The sequence below is a fragment of the Leopardus geoffroyi genome, chromosome A2 (genome assembly GCF_018350155.1).
Source record: "Leopardus geoffroyi isolate Oge1 chromosome A2, O.geoffroyi_Oge1_pat1.0, whole genome shotgun sequence".
Lineage (NCBI taxonomy): Eukaryota > Metazoa > Chordata > Mammalia > Carnivora > Felidae > Leopardus > Leopardus geoffroyi.
This window is the reverse complement of record NC_059331.1, coordinates 65,812,339-65,833,385: the sequence shown is the minus strand read 5'-3', so window position 1 is coordinate 65,833,385 and position 21,047 is coordinate 65,812,339. Positions and strand designations below refer to the sequence as shown.

The 21,047-nt window shown below is 50.9% G+C and overlaps 1 protein-coding gene and 1 long non-coding RNA gene across 4 annotated transcripts in view; one reads left to right on the top strand and one right to left on the bottom strand.

Annotated features, from left to right (window-relative positions):
* Window positions 1–543: 543 nt before the first annotated feature.
* Window positions 544–3,665, bottom strand: LOC123606193. Its single transcript, XR_006716149.1, has 2 exons — window positions 3,253–3,665; window positions 544–949 (listed from the first exon to the last, which is right to left on the bottom strand). It is a non-coding gene; the product is annotated as an uncharacterized LOC123606193 (long non-coding RNA).
* The window catches only part of DDC (dopa decarboxylase), an 85,575-nt gene continuing 68,193 nt past the window's right edge, over window positions 3,666–21,047 (top strand). Inside the window, exon 1 of one of the 3 annotated variants that reach the window (XM_045494285.1) lies at window positions 3,666–3,858. Coding sequence is in view for 1 of the 3 variants with exons in the window: in XM_045494284.1 (XP_045350240.1) it covers window positions 12,111–12,172 (62 nt within the window). In the remaining 2 variants the exon portion in view is untranslated. Of the gene's footprint in view, window positions 3,938–12,095; window positions 12,173–21,047 lie in introns of those variants that run through there. The other 2 variants (XM_045494286.1, XM_045494284.1) reach the window with 2 other exon arrangements.

Here is a 21,047-nt window from a genome sequence, read left to right as displayed (position 1 = left end):
TGTACTGACCTCCTTTGCTCTTCCCGGGGTTCTGTACGGTCACCCACAAAATAAACTTCTGGTGCTGGAGGCACTCCAGACTCACATGAGACAGGATCGAAGTTAGTCTGGACAGGAAGACTTCCATTCCCGGGGGCCATTTCTCCACAACATTAGGTGTTAGTATTCTTCCAACCCACATCTCACCGTGATGTTTCTTAGTGTAAGTTTTTAAAATTTATTTTGAGAGAGATAGAGAGCAGGCAGGAGAGGGGGAGAGAGAGGGGGGGGGAGAGAGAGAGAGAGGGAGACGGAGAGAAAGATAATCCCAAGTAGTCTTTGCTCTGTCAGCACAAAGCCTGCTGCGGAACCCACGATTCGTGAGATCATGACCGGAGCCGAAATAAGGAGTCAGACACTTAACCAACTGAGCCACCCAGGCGCCCCTCACCACGATTTTTTAGTGTACCAACAAATGATTTGAGAGTTCCTCTCCAAAGAGAAATATGTGAAAGCACGGAATTTTTTTTTAGGGAAAACTGATAAGGGAACTCTTGTCCTTCGAATTATCCCAATTCTTTATTAAGCGAGAACGTTTACATAGTGAGGCACCACCATGTAAATGAATGGACGATTCAGAACAGCAACAAGCTCAAGAGACAGCAAGATGAGAGGAGATGATGATTTCAAAAATAATGTCGGGAGAACTGGTTTCACGTGGTTATGGTATCTTGTCAAGTGGCGGAAAGCAGGTTGCAAAAAGCATACGCGGTTTTGCCGCCCTCTGGTTAACACATTTGCAGACACCGAAAACTCGAAGGCTAATGTCGACTCCCCATGTTGACATCAGTGCTCTGTCTGCAGTAGGATTATGGACGAAAGTGTTCGTTTTTGCTCTCGTTTCCTCGAGGGACATGCGCCAGTTTGGGGAGCATCGTCAGATGACTTCTGTACGGAGAACTGACGTGCCCTGTGTACGGAGATCAGTAGAATGTCCTTAGGATGTAGAAGGTTCTGCCACCCGGCTAAGACACACATCTGAAGAGAGATATTGATCAAGGGAAGGGACGGTGTCCCATGAAAGAAAATCATATGCAGAATGATTTCCTTAAGCCGAAGGAGCCTTGAGACCGAGGGATAAGACCATCCGGTCCAGTATGACCAGAAATGGTCTAAGAGGGAGGCTTACAGACCAAAACGTGTCCTGGGTGGGTGCAAGACGAGTAGATCTTTGCAGCCCACCTCCCATAAGACCGGCTTCTGTAGCCCTAGAGGCGGTGGGGGTGGTGGTGCTGGGGGACCCCCCGGAGGAGGTGTTGGAGAATAGGGGTGAGTCATAGCCATGTATCCAGAACAGATCACAGACGTTCTGTCCCCAGGGACTACCGAGTGAAATTGCTTGTGTGGTTAAACAAAAATCAAGAATGGGGCGGGGTCTGTGCCCAAGGAGTCTTCAGGTCACAGAGTGATCATCATGGCAGATTTGTCCGAGACGATGGCTGGCCGGTTGGTCAGGTCGGCCAGCAGGAAGACACAAAATAAACCCCAGGGTCATGTGTTGGCAGGTAGGCACCGGTGGGGAAGGAGGTGCCCTGAGGTCATCCGACCAAAATTCTGAGCTGATCCCTGCTCAACAAGAATTTTTCACATGTCACCTAAATCCCTTGTACGTTTGTCTCCTGGCGGAGAAGCTTGCTGAAAGTGACATTGCCACATCTCTGTCTTCCTGTAACTTGGGAACCTGTGCACCCTTCTCCCTCACGTGTGTGCGTGTGCGTGTGCGTGCGCTCTCTCTTTGGGTACTTTTATCCAGTCTTGTTGCTTCAAGTACCGTTTAAACCACTCTGTCCACTCGTAACTACATGTCCTGTCTGGACTGCTTCTGTGACATCAGACCCCTACCTGGAAAAGTTCCCTGGACATCTCCACCGAATGCTCTGTGTCTGTGTGTGAGTGTGTGTGTGTGTGTGTGTGTGTGTGTGTGTGGTGTCTAGAATTTAATTCCCAAGCCAAACTGTGTCTCTGGCCGGCTAAGCTGGCCCCCCACTGGGCACTTTTTCCCAGTCCACGAGAATCACCGTCCACCCAGTGGCCTCAGGTCCGTGAACTCATCCTGATTCCTGATGCGTCCTCTTCCCAGCAGCCTCCTGACACCCACGCGTGCGTGTGCACATGTGCACACACACATGTAGATGCACATGAACACACACGTGCACACACATGCACAGGCACACACACGCATGCACAAGTACACACATGCACACACATGCAGGTGCACGTGAACACACACGCACACACATGCACAAGTGCACACAGACACACACGGACACATGCACACGCACACGTGCAGATGCACGTGAACACATGGACAAGTCCACGCGCACATGGACGAACATGCATGCATGCACGCACACACACACACACTTGCACAAGTACATGTGCACAAGCATGCACATGCACAAGCACGCACACACAAGAACACACTTGCACAAGCACACACGCACATGTGTGCACACACGCAACTCCCTTCCCTCCCCCAGCCCACCCCAACTCCCACCGTGTTCCTTGGGTTTCTGCTCCTTCCTGCAAATCAGGAGCGTAGAGACAGGTTTTACTCTCGTCCCGCTGGTCCATTTTGCACACGAGGGCCAGAGTGATCTTAACTCAGATGTACACAAGCTAAGGTCAGACTTTCCAGAAACGCTTCAGTGCCTTCCGTCGCAGTTGGAGGAAGTACAAATTATGAACCGTGGCTCAAAAGACCCCCTGCTTTGTGTGGTCCTTGCGGGGTGGGGGGGGGAGGGACTTCTTTCAGGGCTCGAGATACTCTTTCTAGCCTCAGCACCTTCACAGATGCTGTTCCCCAGAGGGAGCCCTTCCCTCACTCTTCCCCTATAAGGACGGTTACTTCTACGGTGTCGGCTGACGTCAGGCTGCACGTGAAGCAGTGAGTGGGTGTCCCTGTAGGACCCACGTGGCCCCTCCCTCTCCTTCCTTTCCTCCAGTGGCTCTTGTACCGGTTTGGAATCTTCTCACTCTCACTCTGCTGTGCCTCCTCGGGCCCCATACTGACCACGAACAGAATGCTGGGTCCCCGCCCCACCCCACCCCCCCGGGCCGACCCTGCCGCCAGGGACGGGACACGGAGACCTCTTCCCTTCTCCAGCCTGTGACAAGCGCCTCGAGCCACAACCGTCCTGTCCTCCCTGTGTGTGCCCAGTCCTCTGATGAACGGCCCAAAACGCGGCCTCATACCCCCTGGGCCCTTAGTACCTGCCGGAGCCCCGAGCCCAGAGCACCTGCGGGGTGGCCACCGAGGTCAGCCCCCACGCTCCTTGCGGACCTTCTCTGCATGTTCTCCGTGCCTCCTCTCAGCCCTGCTCTCTGTCCCAAGAAAATCCTCTCGCCTGGGGTTTTTCTGTAGGTCCGCCACAATCTCGGCCGCGGCATTATTCTCCTCTGCATCGTCACCATCGTTTCAGCGGTTGGGGAAGGAAGAGCTAGGGCATGCAGGCTCCGTGTGGGGGCCCCCGAGAAGGCTTCCCGTGCTGCAAGGCTGGACCTTACGGGACGACCTGATGAGGCGAAACCTTGAAACTGGGGCTGTTGGGGATAATGGAGGGATCTGGCGACTGGGCTAAGTCGGTGGTGAGAGGGATCCAAGCTGTTCAGGGCTGTAGGGGAAGGGAGCCCTCCCTGGAGGTTTCTCAAGACTTCTGTGACCTTTATCACGAGCAGGAATTAATGTTTAACCAGCACAGCAGGCTGAACAAGCAAGGACAGGGAACCATGTGGATTTCAAGCTACACGGAGTGATCTGTCCCAGAGCCAGCGGGTCTCATGAAGAACAAGCCCAGAAGGAAGTAGGATTCTCAGCAAGTAAGTCCCTGGCTTCATACTTCACTGGATTATTATTGTTGGAAACGGTGACATCTGTACCTCGACTCTTGGTCCCCAGGTGCTGACCGCTTGCCCGAGGTTAACTCCCCTGAGGACTGGAAGTCACTGTTGGTCCAATGCTCTTAGGCTGGCGTCTCGCGGGGCTGTCGGTGACACGGGGGCTGACAGGAGGTGCTCACGCGTGCACGGTCACTTGTGCGGCTCCTGTGTGACGAGGGAGGTGCCGGGGATGATTTCCTGCCTGTCACTTGGGAGCCAAAGCAGGACAGATGTGGGCAACGTCCTGTCCTTACCCCCTGCTTCCCATGTGCTTTGCGGCCCCTCGTTCCCCTGAGCCTCTGTTGAGCCTCTGTTTCTTCGTCTCTACAATGGGGATTTTAATAGTACCTACCTTGTTAGGCAACTGGGATGATTAAATCCCATAATGCACTGGGTGTTGTATGGAAACCAATTTGACATTAAATTATATTTAAAATTTTTTTAAATAAATCCCATAGGGGCGCCTGGGTGGCTCAGTCGGTCGAGCGTCCAGTTCTTGATTTCTGCTCAGGTCATGATCTCACGGCCATGGGATCGAGCCCTGAGTCCAGTTATGATTACAGGGTCTGGTTGGGATTGTCTCTCTCCTTGCCCCTTCCCCCACTTACACGAGCCCCCCCCCCTCTCTCTCTCTCTCTCTCTCTCTCAAAAATAAATAAAAATACACACTACAAAATCATTATAAGAAGATACCATCCTTGAGAAGATTGTCTCCATCGGGCCTGAGTTAATGCTTCTGAGAGTTTAGCATGTGCTGTGGTTAACCTTCGTCTTTAATCGTATCCTCATTCGACATGTGCGAAACCATGTCAGGAGAGGTGAGGATGGTCAGGCAAGACCTCCTAGCCTGTGAGCATGAAATCAGCACTTAGATGTTGTTATGGCACAGCCCGGCACCTGGCCCCCTGCCATTCTGGGAAAACGCCGCATTTTCAAAGCACTTACCATGTCCCAGGCACTAGAGTAGTCACACGAGCCCTTGGAGAGCAGGGAGGGGGGTCTGGAGGGACAGGACCGGAGATTCGGGACCGTTGGCAGGAGGGGGATGGGAAGGGTGGAGATGGGGAGTGTCAAGGCACAGCTGGAAAGTGGCAAGTGCAGGACCGGGCACAGGGCGGAAGGCTCTGGGCTTCCAAGGTGGTGTGAGGGCACAGGAGGCATTGTCTAGACAGGTCTCCCCATGCACGACCTTGGGGGACCCAGTGCTCCCACTCCTGAGTGTCTCTTAGCAGAGTAGGCTGAACCCGGGCTGCAACTCTGCCCTGTTCTCAGCCAGCCTAGCGATCCAGTGTGTTGGCCCCAGGAGGTGAGAGGTGGTGCTCTTGTTGCTGGGGGAAGTCCTTCCAGGGGTCAACCTTGTAGTTGCTCTTAGGGTTCATGTGCGCGGAAGTCTGGGACAGGGGGGCACCCTAGAACTTTCACTCTGGCTGTCCTCACCGACTGGATTTTGAAACGAGGAACATGTTGGGGCTCCTCAAAATGTAAATCATAACTTCCAGGCTTCTAAAAGTCACTAAATGGCGTGTGAAGAGACATCGCCATCTGCACGGGATGCCATCCCCGAGTTTTGCTGCACCCCGGCCTCTGGTGGCAGGGGACGGGCTCGAAAACACCGACGGTAGATGAAACTGACAAAGAACGATGGTGTGTCCACGCTGAACCAGGTCATCAACAAGTAATCTATTTATGTAGTTTGCCACTATATAAACCTGATGGAAGAATGCAAGTATACCTGAAGTATAATAAGCAAATCTTGGCACAAGTGTGAGGACGGATCAACAAATTCATCATCATAATGGAAAGTTCTAACACACCATTAGTAATGATAGTAAACTGAAAGGCTCATCAAGGCAACAAAAATATTAGCAGAGATTTGGAAAATCTCAACAAGTAACCATCTTGGTTTATTGGGCATAACTAGAGCCCCGCGCCGGATAGTTAGAAAACGCTTTCTTCTCGAGTGCACCTGAAACGTTACAAAAATTGAGGTTGTATCGGTAGCAGACTTAAGTCTGAACACCTGTCACAGAATCGGTATCAAACCAGCGTGTCCTCTCCCCAGTTCAGTTCTATTCCGTTCAATTCCATTCCATTCAAGTCAATTCAAGTCAATTCAGTTCAGTTCAATTCAATTCAATTCAATTTATATTAAAAAAAAAAAAAGTAAAAATTGCTATACATGTCTGGAGTTCTTTTAAGTTTACTTATTTATTTTGAGAGAGAGAGCGCTTGCACATGGGCAGGCTACAGGAAGAGAGAGAGAGAGAGAGAGAAAGGGAGCAGGGGAGGGGCAGAGAGAGAAGGCGAGAGAGAATCCCAAGCAGGCTCTGAGCTGTCAGTGCCGAGTCCGACGCGGAAAGGGATCCCACAAACCCTGTAATCGTGGCCTGAGCTGAAACCAAGAGTAGGACACCTAACCAACTAAGCCAGCCCGGTGCCCCGAAAGCATCTAGTTTTAAATGCTAGATATTGGATGTTGAGAAAGGACAGAAATCGAGCCAATCACTCAGCTAAAGGTGGTAGAAACATCACAACAGAATGAAGATAAGTTGAACGCAGGCAACAATTCAGCTTGAGAGAAAAAATCAACGAAAAAGAAAATAAAGGTAGATTAGGACAGACCAACAAAGCCGCAAGTTTTTTTTTTTAAGACTAATAAACTAAAAGCAACTCGGCCAACCTTAACCAACGAAGAAAAGGGAGGGAAATAAATAAATAAATAAATAAATACATAAATAAATAATATTGTAAGGAAAGGGGACATCACTGTAGATTCAAGCAAGCAAAATGGTAACGCGTGTATTATTAAAACAGACAAACCCTTGTCCTGAAAGTTAAACATTTGCTGACACAGCACGAAGGGGAAATAGAAATCTTGCTGAATGGTCCCGAATGATAAATAAATTGATTTGTTAAAAAGATTTCCTCAAACATAGGAGGAGGGGCAAATACTTTTTACATGTGACTTGTCACACTGTGATTGGATCGTGCCAAATTTCAGAATCATACAAACTGCTTCAGAGAATTTAAAAAAAGAAGGGATTATCCCCAATCTGTGCGACCGCAGAATCTGACCCTAAAACCAGAGAAAATCCACGTTAGCAGGAAAAATTACAGTGTTATTCGAGAAAAAGAAGTACAAATTCATGCAAACAGTCAACTCGCCATAGTTTTATCCCAAGAATAAATGGATGTTTGAAAATCAGAAAACTTGGGGCGCCTGGGTGGCGCAGTCGGTTAAGCGTCCGACTTCAGCCAGGTCACGATCTCGCGGTCCGTGGGTTCGAGCCCCGCGTCGGGCTCTGGGCTGATGGCTCGGAGCCTGGAGCCTGTTTCCGATTCTGTGTCTCCCTCTCTCTCTGCCCCTCCCCTGTTCATGCTCTGTCTCTCTCTGTCCCAAAAATAAATAAACGTTGAAAAAAAAAAAAAAATTAAAAAAAAAAAAAAAAAAGAAAATCAGAAAACTTGTTAATGACATTTATCATATTAACAATCTAGAGGAGGAAAACCATGTGAGTTTCTCTTTAGATGCAGAAACTATTTTGATACAGTGGAACATCAATTTATTATAATAAAAGTAGGAATAGAAGAGACCTCCTAATAATGAATTTCCAACAAAACCCTGTCATTTAGTGAAATGTTAGAAGCATTCTTTTTAAAGCCAACAAGGTGGGGACATTCACCACAACTGCTTCTGTTCCACAGTGTCACAGAGGGACATCTAGGAAATAGGGCCAGGCACATAGAGAACCTGAAATTTTAAGTTTTCCAGTAGTCACATTTAAAATTTTTTAAAAATCCAAAAAAAAAAAAAAATTAAAAAAAAATTCTACATGCACTGCAGTAGAATGAAAGATTTTATGTAACACAACAAAGTGAAACGTAGTCCTACATTCAAATCGTGTAACAGGGACCATTTTTACACTGCTTCGGTTTTGAGATTTGAATGTAAATGATTACATAAAATTAAATGAAACATTCGTTTTCTCAGTGGCACTGGCTGTGTTTCAAGGGGCCCTTAGGCAGGTGCGGCTTGTGCCTATGACACTGGAGAGCACAGTCCTAGATAGTGTAATCAGGCAAGAAAAATAAATAAGAAAAAGGACTCGAAAGAACATTATCACAGTTCACAGGTGATATGGTCCTTTGCAATGAAATCCACCTTGAATTAACAGACAAATTATTACAACTTTTTTTTAAAAATTTTTTAACGTTTATTTATTTTTGAGACAGAGAGAGACAGAATATGAATGGGGGAGGGACAGAGAGAGAGGGAGACACAGAATGGGAAGCAGGCTCCAGGTTCTGAGCCATCAGCCCAGAGCCCGACGCGGGGCTCGAACTCACGGACCGCGACATCGTGACCTGAGCTGAAGTCGGACGCTTAACCGACTGAGCCACCCAGGCGCCCCAAATTATTACAACTTTTAGGAGAACGTCGTTAGGTGGCCGGAAAAAGGATGAAACATACAAAATCAATTGCAACTCTATACTTTACCAATAAACAGTTACCTTCTTTTCTCACTAACAAGAAAGATCATCTTTCTACATATTTAGGAGACATTTCCTTTCCATTGCAGATATGTGCTTGTATTTCTATTGAGTTGTCTTTCTTTTATTGAAATGTCTTCTTAATTTTATGAAGCCTAACCTGTAATTAGCAATATGCATCTTAAATGCCTCCCTCCCTCCTCTTTCTAATTTGTACAGTTTGCAGAATAGATATTCTCAACAGTAATGTAGTGACACTCGATGATCTTTTATGGTTAGCTGGCTAAGTGAATCATTTATGAAATCATTCCCCTCCAAGGCCATAAATATATATTTCTGTTGTCCTAAAAATTTTGCCTTTCACAGGCTTTAATCTATCAGAAACCCATTTTTTTGTATATGGATTGAGGAGCAGGTTTAATTTCATTTTTTCCAAGTAGTTGACCAGTTGCCTGGCACCGTTTCATAACGTGTTCTCTCTCTATCAATCTACAATTCCACATTTGTCAATTCTCCGTATCTTTCCGGGATTTTTTTTCCAGGCTGTCTATTCTGTTTAATTGGTCAGGTGTCTACCTTTGCAATCAAAACCATGACATTTTTCCAGCTTCCTCAGTCATAAGTGTAGAGCAAGACTGTAATGTCCTTCTTTCTCGACAGTATGCTGGCCGTTCTTAGACCTTTGCTTTTGCATTTATATGCCTTTTAAAATTTTCTGATGTTTATTTACTATTGAGAGAGAGAGAGAGACATAGAATCCAAAGCAGGCTCTAGGCTCCGAGCTGTCAGCACAGAGCCCTATGCGGGGCTTGAACCCACGAACTGCAAGACCATGACCTGAGCTGAAGTCGGACGCTTACCCAACTGAGCCACCCAGGCGCCCCTTGCATTTATATTTTGTCGTCAGATATCTGTGTTGGGATTTAGATTCCGATGGCATCGAATCTGCAAATCGGTTTGAGGAAAGTGGATGTTTCTATGCGTGAACAGACATCAGTTCCCATCTATTTAGATCTACTGTAGTGGCTCCTGTCGATTTTTATAAGTTTCTTCATCCGGTTTTGCACGTCTTTTGTTAGGTTTTGTTAGATTTTCTCCTGTCTTCCGGTTCCTACTGTAAGTCCTGTCTCGCCACGATCACTGTGGACGGGCGAAGAAGCTGGCCGCCGATAATACCTCACAGGCGGTGGAGACAGGTGCAAGCCCAGTGTAGCCCGTGGGCAACGATGGTTTGAAGCCAGGGCCCTGCCTTAAACCTTCTGGCGACTGCTTTCTCTGCAAACGTTGGCTGGGTCCCCGGCTTCCAGCCTCCTGTCTGGGCTGTGCCCTCTTCTCGAGCTTTGTAGCGCTGGTCACCATTGATTGACAATTATGGATTTCTCCCTCTGTCTATTCTTTCACGGTCTGCCTCCCAGCAAGTAGGTTTGCCGTGTCCAGCATGAGGGCAGGCTGGCCCGCTGGCAAGGAAAATGCTTGCTGTGTGACCCTGCCTCATGGCCTAACCTCTCTGGGCCTCAGCTTCTCCATCCATGCAATGGCGATGAGAATGTCTACCTTGTAAAGTAGTTGAGAGGGAATGAATGATTTTCTGTAGAAATCCCTGTAACAAAGCCTTTATAAGTGCTAGGTGTTATGAGGGTGACTCTTTATGGAATGGAAGATTTCACTCGATTCTCACACCCCCTTGGCCAGAGGTCCATGCTGGGGTCAGCCCCTCACCATACCTGTATCCTTCTCTGCATCGCCTCCTGTCTTCACCCAGGGTTTACCAAGCAGGGTGCTGGGAGTGGCCCTCTCTAGACCCCTTGCTGGGTCTCCAGACCCCAGGCCCCTTGCTGGAGCCCCTGTGCGTGAAGCCACCTGCCGTGGGCCCGGCCAGCTTTGTCCAGCTTGCCGCTCCCTCTGCCCGCAGAGTGCCTGGTCCCGCCTGCCTCTTGTCTGCAGGGGCACATCTCAGTGCCGGGGGATGAACAGCCTCCTGTCCTCACCGAGCCACCGAGGGAGGGTGGGAGCCTCGCACGGGGCACGGAGCTCCTCGCCAGCCCCCCACAGCCCCACTGCCCTCCTGCCGCAGGCTTCAAGGCCTCTGCCCCTGACCATGAGCTGCATGTATGTGCATGTATATGCGTGCGGTGGACGCATGTGCATGCACGCGTGTGTCGTAGGAGCAGACAGTCCTGCCTGCCCCTCCTGATCTGAGTGAGCTCTGCCAGGCCCCTTTCCAAGGTTCCCAGGGCTCTGCGCACACCGCGATAGAGAAACGAACCCTGTCCCTCGTGTTTCACTGACCAGCCTGCCTGAGGGGGAGGAGAAGAAAGGGAGCCCGAGAACTCTTGCCTCTTGTAACAGCGTGGATGGACCTTGCGGCGTTATGCTAAGTGAAATAAGCCACTCAGAGAAAGTTAAAGAACCATATGATCTCATTAATATGTGGAATCTGGAAACCAAGCCAAACAGAACGCAGACTCACAGATACAGAGAACAGACTGGCATTTCCAGAAGGGAGGGGGTGCTGGAGGAGGGAGCATGGACGAAGGGGGTCCGGAAATGCAAACTCTGAGCTGCGCATAGGGATGTAACTCACCGCGTGGGGGCTCACAGTCGGTCGCATTGTAGCAACTTGGTGTGCGACACCCATAACTAGACTCATCCCTGGTGGTCATTTCACAATGGCTGCAAATGTCCCATCGCTACATGGTACACCTGAAAGGATCATACTTTGGGATGTCAACTATACCTCAATTAAAAAAAAAAAAGCCAAGTGCATTACTCTACACCATGACAAAGCATTAGAAAATATATCTTGGGGTGCCTGGGTGGCTCAGTCGGTTAAGGGTCCGACTTCGGCTCAGGTTATGATCTCAAGGTCGGTGGGTTCGAGCCCCGCGTCGGACTCTGTGCTGACAGCTCGGAGCCTGGAGCCTGCTTCGGATTCTGTGTCTCCCTCTCTCTCTGCCTCCCCCCGGCTCACGCTCCGTCTCTCTCTCTCAAAAGTAAATAAACATTAAAAATTTAAAAAAAAAAAAAAAAATAGGGGCGCCTGGGTGGCGCAGTCGGTTAAGCGTCCGACTTCAGCCAGGTCACGATCTCGCGGTCCGTGAGTTCGAGCCCCGCGTCGGGCTCTGGGCTGATGGCTCAGAGCCTGGAGCCTGTTTCCGATTCTGTGTCTCCCTCTCTCTCTGCCCCTCCCCCGTTCATGCTCTGTCTCTCTCTGTCCCAAAAATAAATAAACGTTGAAAAAAAAAAAAAAATAGAGAGAGAATGAGAGAGAACAGGGTTTTGAATCCCAGGAACCTGGCTCAAATCCTCACCTCCCCGGCTTCTCTCTGATCTGGACTAAACTGATGGCCCAGGGCTGGCCTGAAGGCATCCTCCTGACTCATCTTGCCTACCCTGGGTCCTTCCTCGACCCGAGAAAGAGCCAAGGAGCCTGCAGTTTCCCAGGGGGTTGCCTTGAGGGTGTGCAGAAGTCCGGATCCAACACAGAGCACTGGGAACATAGAGCCCTTTCCCTGTGGCCTCTTGCCACTGGCCTCTGCAAGGTTCCTCTGTGTATTTTGGCCCTGGGCTGCCCCCACCCAGCCCTCAAGTCTGGGGTGGAGAGCAGGAGGGCGGAAGGGGTTGCAAGATGTTGCTCCTGGGTAAATAGGCAGAGCAAGCCGCTCTGATTGGCTTTGGGGAGGCGGACACTGTCTATATAAATGGTGATTGCATCCTCTGTGCCTTTTAACTGTCACGGAGGAGAGGAGAGAGAAGGCTGCCTGTGAGTACTGCTCTTTGTCCTTATAGCCTGGGGTCACCAGAGCCCCTGGAGAATTCCAGCTCCTGGATGGCTGTGACCCTGGGGTGGGGTGGGGGTGGGGGGCTGGACGTGGCTTGTTCATTCCAGCCTGGTTGATTTCCTCTGGCCGGGACGGCTTGGCATCGGGCGGTGGGCCGGTGGGGCACACCATAGGGACTTTTTATTGAAATGGGTGCCAACCTAAGTCACCTGCCTTTTCGTGTGTCTCCGAGCAACAGGTCAGGTAAAGAGACAGAAACTTCGGATGCTTTTTTTAGCCGGTGTTCTCTGAGCCGTAACAAAGTGAGTGGAAATGAGTTTCCGGGCTGGTTCGTGGTGTATGTGGAGCCCACGAAGGCTGGGGTGGGGTGGGGTGGGGTGGGGAAGGAGGACCCCGTCTGCATGGCGGGCAAAACACGTCCCCCCCACCCCCAGGCTCCTGCCCTCAGTGCCAAGGACCGCTAACAGTCCTCCCTCAAAATGCTTATAAACACCGGCTCTGATGTTTGTCAGCGGCCACCGGGGAATACAGTAGGTGGTCAATAATGAGAGCTATAGAATTAATCAGCATGCCAACTGCAGATGGGAATGCCCCTGCCCGGGATGTATTATTTTCTCTGGTTTCCGAGGGACATCCGAGCAAAGGATATGAGTCCCCCCCCCACCCAATCCTATTCCTCTCTTAAAGGCTTCAAGCCCTGGGTGCTTGTGCTTGGTTTTTCATTCATATCAGCAGGATCTCGCCTCCGGAAGAGAACGAAGGCTAAGGTCCCATTGCGACATCAAAGCTTGTCTCTCTGGGTTTCCAGGGTGCCAACGAGACACAGGCTCTTTCTGCCCGAGGGTGGCCCGTGAGGCCCCCGGGCAAAGACAGGTGACATCTAGGACAGTTAACATGGAGGCAAGCTGAGGAGGGTGGTTCTGAAAGGGAAAAAATCGTGTCCTTGACTGTGGCCGCTCCCTCTCTTCTGGGCACGCAGTGGGTGTGCCTTGGGCAGCAGCCAGTTTGATGATGATAATTACAAAAAAAAAAAAAAAAAAACCCACAAAAACCAAAAAACCAAGATCCTGCCAACCCCCTACAAATTCAAATAAATGGGTGGGGGGGGGGTGGTTATTTATGTTTCCCCCTCTTCAAGGTGTTGATCCTTCTGAAGGTTTTCCCCTGTGACGTTTGGAAACTCTGTTTGCGTCTGGTGGCGAGTTTGGGGAAAGACTCCAGGAAAATTAAGAGTCTGTGGATATCTTATTTATTTAAGTTTATTTTTTTATTTTCAGAGAGAGAAAGCACAAGTAGGGGAGGGGCAGAGAGGGAAGGAGGGGGAGAGAGAGAGAGAGAGAGAGAGAGGAGAGAGAGAGAGAGAGAACCAGGCAGACTCTGAGCTGTCAGCATGGGCACGGAGCCCAGCGCAGGGCTTGAACCCACAAACCGTGAGATCATGACCTGAGCTGAACTCAGACGCTTAACTGACTGAGCCCTCCCAGGCGCCCCACGGCTCTGTGGATATTTGAGGAGAGAGGTCCTGAAATTTTCAAGGTGCTCATCCGCGTTTCTGGCCGGGGATGCTCGGGCCACGAGGGGCCGTCGGAGGGACCCGTCTGGGCTTCTGAGTGCACACACCCACGAGTAAAACTACCTGTGAGCCGTGTGGGCTTCCCTGAGTCCTCTTCCTCCTTTCCAGAGCAGGGATAGTCTTGCTACTTTGCAAAGCCATCGTGAGGATTGAGAGCACAGAGTTTCAGTCCTCACGCCGGTGCCCCGTGTGTAGTGACTGTCGCAGCATTTGCTCGGGGGCACGGGGGACCGCAGATCTGGTACAGCCTCTGCCCGTTTCTGTCTCAGCTGGGCTGAGCCCAGCTGGGGGCTCAGGTCAGACACCGTCTATCACACGTGGTGAACGGGGAGCACCCAGAGCACACTCTGGGGTGGGGGGCAGGCGCTGCCTCCCCAGCCTGGCCCAGAGCCCCCTCTGGGTGGGCACAGGGAGGGGGCCGTGCAGGAGCCTATGGCCACCCGGCCACAGAGGTCAGGGGAGGAGGCTGGCTTCAGCATCAGAAACGCCAGCACCCGCTGCTCCCGTGATGGGTTGTATGGCCATGATCAGGGGCACCAGCCCCCCTGAGCCTTGGTCACGCGGCAGCAGTAACACTCTGGGCAGGATCATCGACATTGCTAAATGACATAAGGCATATGACAAATTGAGCAGAACTTAGGCAACAGAGATTCATCTGGTTTCTCAGAACATAGGATGTGGCAACTGAGGGGCAGCATTTTCTGGGCTTTGAACTCGGGGGAACCTCAAACACAGGTTTCTTAGCAACACCGGGGACAGGCCAGCGGCCACCCCCCCAGGAGTAATGGGGAGTTCACAGTGAATTGAGGACTCAGGATTTACCACTGAACTGATTTGTGAGGGGTGGGGGGGGAATGGAGGCTTCCCAAACCGTGTGCCAAAACATACTGAATCGACTCACAGTGGCAGGTGTCATATATTTGAAATAGATGATAAATCAATATGTGATGTGGCCATGGGATGTGACCGCTGTAATGAAAAGAAGCAACCAGCTAGAATGGCACTGAATAGTCTCAGGTCTATGGAAAGGGCAGATGGCTGTGGCCTTTTGTGAACTGCTAATGTGGCTGCAAGAGAGTAAGAGGAAAGGGGGTGAGAATTTTAAGGGGGAGGAGAGGCACTTTCCCTTAAGGAAGAGTTTCTTCTGGAATTGCACTGAAATAAAATGGAAAACGAGGGGAGGTAGTTAAAGTTGGACTCACTGGCTCTTTCTTGCATAAAACTGTTTGACAGCAAACACAGAGGGTATTATGCTAAGTGAAATAAGTCAGGGAAAAGACAGAGATCATATGATTTTACTCAGATGTGGGATTTAAGAAGCACAACGGATGAACACAGGGGAAGGGATGGAAAAATAAGATTAAAGAGAGAAGGAGACAAACCATAAGAGACTCTTAAAAAGAACAAATGGGGGGGGGCTGCTGGAGGGGAGGTGGGGGCATGGGCTAAGTGGGGGACGGGCATTAAGGAGGGCACTTGTCGGGATGAGCGCTGGGCGTTGCATGTAAGTGATGCATGACCGGGTTCTACCCCTGAAATCATCATGACATTATGTAATGACATTTTTATATTAACTAACTTGGAGTTAAATTTAAAAAAACAAAAAGTCGGAAGCAGAAACAGATGTGAACAAATGAGAAAAGCTAGCGGAGACGGGGTGTTCGTGCTTGCCAAGGCTGATGGCGGGTGGGTGACGTTTCTGTGTCATCCTGGGTCTTCCGGAAAGAAATGGACAATGTGCAAAAGAACCGAATGCCTTACACCTCCTGATTTCCATTCGGGGATTGACATCTCTGGGGGACAAATTCAGTAGGAAAAGGAAGCGACACGCCATTTTTCACGGCAATGCCACCTTCACGCAGACAAGGGACAGAGCACGTGGGAGGTGGGACGGTGTTCAGGGACACCGTGAGCCATGCCCGGCAGGTGTTACTGAGAGTGTGCACTTTTTTTTCTCTTTTTGTATTATGACCAAATAATACACGTACCTCGATGACAACTATATGAATTATCTGAGGTCAGGACACCGTAATAATATCAACAGGTTTGTGGCCAACATGTTTTTTCCCTCTGAAGTCGCGTAGGGTATTCGATTTCTCAGTTGGCTGTTTATTACGTCGCGATACGTTTGCACAGGTGTAGGTGGAAGCAGCAGTGTCTGACCACGGAACCAAAAGTGAAATCGTGGCACGCATGGCTGCTATCCATACAGAACTGGCAGGCCAGGAAAACACTTGGACAGGTGTTCTTTAGCCAGCGCATGATCGAGAAGCCGCTCAAAGTTCCCTCCTCTTTCCCTTCCAAGGAGCGAGGCCGTCCCCGCAGCTGGATCTGTCCCGGGTGGGGATTTCCTCCCGTTTCTCCCACGCTGCGCTGGGGTTCTGTCACCGCCAGATATTCCGAATGGGCCGGGACTCCTTTCTCACGTGCTGATTTCCCACCATCAGTGGCAACCGATGGCAGATGCACACAGCCTTAGAGACTGCCCGCAGCGTCCCGCGGCCCTGCCCGGTTGACAGGGGAGGGAGCAGGTCCAGAGAGACCAGGAATTTGGTGTCAGTGGCGCAGCCTCTTTACAGCAGAACCAGGACTCAAGCCCGTCTACTCTGATCCCGGATGCACGTTCTTTCTCCTGCCCACGGCTGCTAGGGAGGAAGGGCACAGCCCCGTGGAATTGCAAGTTGAAAAACCCGATTCTGCACAGTGTAGCAGGGCAAGTCTCTAAGGCGGGCCGCGCTGGCCAGACAGGAGGAAGAGGCTTCCTGGGCATCCGAACTGACCTGGTAGAAAGCCCCCTACCCGCCAGCTCAGGGTCCTTGCCAGATTAATGATTATGCAGCCTGCTTAGAATTCTCAGGATCACTGCCATCCAATAAACTGAAGATGCGGGGGGCGGGGGGGGGGGAGGGTCAGCCTCCAGCAGAGAGCTGGAGTGTGTGTCGTGTCATGACCACCAGCTAAGCCGGGGAGGCCCCGTGCGAGCTGCCTTGATCCCTACGGCCTCTGGGAAATCTTTACCGGGAGCTCAGAGAGAGGAGACCAGTTTCCTGAATTTTACTCCCACGTGTTTCCAGGTTTGTCAAGCCCTACTCTGGCCAGGGCTGTGGGGGACGGGCCGAGCCTGTGTCCAAATCCACTACATTCATCAGGGACCAGGTCAGAGTGCAGGGCCCAGCTGTGTCCCTAGCCTCTCGGTGCCAAGGCCTGGCCATGTACTCCAGGCATGGTCATGGTCCCAACAAGGTTATTGAGAAGGTTAAGAAGAGAATAGACACTAAGATCTTCCCACGGTGCTTGGTACCTGTGAGCTAATATAGATGCTGACCATTCTCTAAACCAGGGAGAGTCCCGGGCACCTGGTTGAGCGTCTGACTTCAGCTCAGGTCACGATATCACGGTCTGTGGGTTCGAGCCCCGCGTCAGGCTCTGCGCCGACAGCTCGGAGCCTGGAGCCTGCTGTGGATTCTGTGTCTCCCTCTCGCTCTGTCCCTCCCCTGCTTGTGCTCTCTCTCTCTCTCTCTCTCTCAAAAATAAATGTTAAAAACGATTAAACCAGTGCAAGTCCCTCTTTCAACAAGGACACCCCAATTTACATGGAAGTAACTGCACGTGTGGAAGACAGAGGTGTGTGTGTGTAACAGGGAGTACCGGACTTCATTCCTGGAACCGCAGGAAAGGGCGCTTTGGCGTGAAGGACGGAGTGCTTGGAAGGACACGGCTTTGTGCCTGAGCTTTGCCACCACTAGTTTCACATCTGGGAAGGGCCCTGACACCTCTGAGCCCTGACCTTTCACATTTCCCACCTGCAAAACTAGGGCGGCTCTGAGCACGGAGCCTGACGCGGGGCTCGATCCCGTGAACCACGAGATCGTGACCTAAATCGAAACCAAGAGGCGGATGCTTCATGGACTGAGCCACCCGGGCGAGCCCCCACCCAAACCCCTATTTTTTTAATAAAAAGTTTTACCTGAGCGCCAACTCCGTATGGGGCGTGTATCTCCCAGGGGCGCTCCGAGGTGGGCATTTTCACCCGGCTCCTTTGCACCGGGCTGAGAGGGAGCCTCGGGAAGGGCAAGGAGATACCGCGGCATCTCTGTGACAGAAGAGGTGACCTTGGGGCCTCTCGGGGGCTTGTTGGGATGCTTCATGTGCTGCATAGTCCTTGAAGAAGACGCTAATTTACAGGACTAAAGCTCCCACGTGGCTTGTTAACTAGAGTCCTAAGAGTTACAGAGGCACGTTCGGGGTCTCTTTTAAGGCAAATTGAGAGCTAGTCGCCCTTATTGCTGGAAGGCTCTCATCGCTAGAAACTTCCTCATGCTCTCGGCTAGAAGCGTTCCTCATGTTGGCTGGATGTATGCTCTTGTGCCCACAGAGAAAACATTCGTCAAGGAACCAGGTGACTCGGGAAAATCTGCCCAATTACTTTTGTGCCCACATTGATAGTGATGTACTTGGGGGAAAAGAGACAAGACCTCATGGGCCCGGAGGCAGAAGGGTTTGTTTGTTCGTTTGTTTGTTTTTCATCATAATTATGGTTCGTTTTCCCTAGAATAGTATAAAAAAAGTGTAAACCCTTCATTGTATCAAGTTTCCTGGAAGGTCAGGAAAGGTTGACTGAGTGCCCAGCCCCCCGGGTTTGAAAAGACCATGGCTTGGGAGCACCAGCAGGTAGGACCACGGACAGACACAGAGCACCTTGTCCCGGCCCGTCTCCAGCCCTCCCAGAGGGACGGCGCCCCCCGGCACCCCAACTGCCGACTTGGTTGGTCCTGTCAGTTCAAGTGCATCATCACTGCAGTCCCACAGGTGCCCGGCCACCCTACCCTGTACCTGTGAGACACCGCCTAGGGCCTGGCTTGGGTTCTGGCCAAACCACCATGGCCAAGGCTGATCCGTGGTCTGCGGGGGCTGCTGGGGCCAGTGGAAAGGGAAGCTGAAGTCCAAGGTGAAAAGTCAGGGTCTAGGCTGGGGAAATAGAGTCGTTATTGAGGCTGGAGGGCCCAAGGCTAGGCATGACCTGGACATTAGGGACGCAGGTGGGGGTGGGTCAGGGTTTCTCGGGGGAGGGGCCCGTTGTTCCTGAGCAATTGTCTCTTGTGGCAGATACGCGGTCATGGGCTCGTGGTTACAGCTGTCTTAAATGTAGAGAGTAGGGTACCATATATCATATTTCAAAACCCAAATGTTTAGAGGGCCAGAAGATTTTCCATTCATCTGCTCATGTATTCCTTCATTCATTCCTCACTCAGCAAACATTTGAGGCCAGGTCACTGGCCCTGGGTCAGTGATTGGTCCTGAGAAAGCAAAAAATCAACAGCTGAGGACTGTGCGTGGAGAAGCCCCAGTTAGCAGCGGATGTCAGGGGAATGAGAAATCACAAAACCAAGCAACCCCTGGCTCAGGCAGGAGGCATGAGGGGGGGCAGGGGGGCTCATACCTTCCTGAGTGGGCACTGACCCAGGGGCTGGGGAGTCAGAAGTTCAGGGACAGGCTGGGCTTGTCCGTACACAGCACAGCAGGGACGGAGGCAGCCGGCCAGCCCTGTGATCGGCTTATGTCCACGGAAGAGCTTCCGAGGGCCAGGAAAGACATGAGACACAAACTCTGTCATTGTCTACACCTCCCAGCCAATATTTGCCCGGCTTGGGGGCATGAAATATCAAACCGCTTCAAAATGAGCACAAGATTCTCTGTGGCTTTGCACTAAGAGCCTTCTGGAGAGATCAGGGGGACACAGTTGGCAAGTAAGTGGCAAAACGACTGGAAAATAGCGACCGGGTCTCATCTTATGGGTGGAAGGGGACGATTTCTTTTGGGGGCGCGTCGGGGTGTGTGTGTCTGTTTTTCCTGAGGCATCTCCTGTTGGCCGTCCGTCTGTGCCATTTCGTTCCCACTGGAAAGGAGCAGCCGATTCTCCGAGAACCGAAGCATCTTTCCCCATCCTTCCCAGGTCCCCGTGCTGGGTCTCCAGCTTGTGCACGTGCCTCCCCTCAGCAGTGCAAGTGCCCCGAACATTTACTTCGCAAGGCGTTTTTCGTAGTCATTCGCCCAGGACGAATCATAAAGGCAAAGATACTGAGATTTGATTACCTAAAAAGTGAAATCCTCATAGTCAGAAGAAAATTACCAGCAAAATTAGGTCAGACAAAAAATGAAGACAATGTCTGCAAAAGGTATCACCGACCTGAGGCCGAGCCAATTATAGTAGAGCTTTTGCGATGAAATGAACAGGGGCGCCTGGACGGCTCAGTCGGTTACGTGTCTGACTTCAGCTCCATGAGCCGGTCCATGAGTTCGAGGCCCGCGTCGAGCTCTGTGCTCACAGCTCGGAGCCCGGAGTCTGCTTCGGATCCTGTGTCTCCCTCTCTCTCTCTGCCCCTCCCATGCTCATGCTCTGTCTCTCTCTCTCCTCAAAATGAATAAACTGTTGAAAAACAGTCCTTTGAGGTAGTGCTGTTACTGTCACGATTTTTGTTTTTTAGATGACATTTGCCACTGTGGCACTTTCCACCAGGTAGTGCAGCCAATGACACCTGAGTCAGAGGCCTTTGGCTCTCAATCCTGCCATGTTGGCCAATGGGTTGCACCAACTCTTTCTCCTAAGTCAGGGGAAAATGGGAGCGACCCAAATGTTCACGGTGGAAGTGCATTGTGAACGTAGCACAGACAAGCTGTGAACTACGATACAGGCGTGAGAAATCACATGGTAGAAAAACATGTATCCACATAGGGCATGCGCTCATAATTGCTCAGCAAGAAAGCAAGCTGGCAGAAAGGTCTGCAAATCCATACAGTTTTAGTTGAATTCAAATCATGTCAACCTGAACTCCTTTGATCCGGGCTAAAAACCAAGTTTTATTCTCTGTGCAGTATTTGAGATAATCAGCCGCTCCAAACGAAAAATGAAGTTCAAAGCCTGCAGGGCCAGGGAACGATAAACCGGAAGATGAAGCTTTGTGGCTTTGCACTCAGAGCCGTTGGAAAGTCTGGCCATGATATTCTGGATGATAAGCAGAACCTTCCTTGGCCCTGAGCTTATGAAACGCAAAGGTGCGCTGGGACTTTGGGCGATCGCTGTGGTTTGTTCGCATTCACTCTTGCTAGAACTTGGAGCCTTACTTTATATCGCAGTCGCTGCCACTCGTTCACTAAGGTGAAAAATATATCCCCAAATGATAACACAGATGAGGGTTTGTTCTAACAATCCGTCTTGAAGGGAGCTGGAAACTTCCAACGACATCCGTTGGGCCGCTCACGCAGCGGGGAGCACCGTGGAGAGA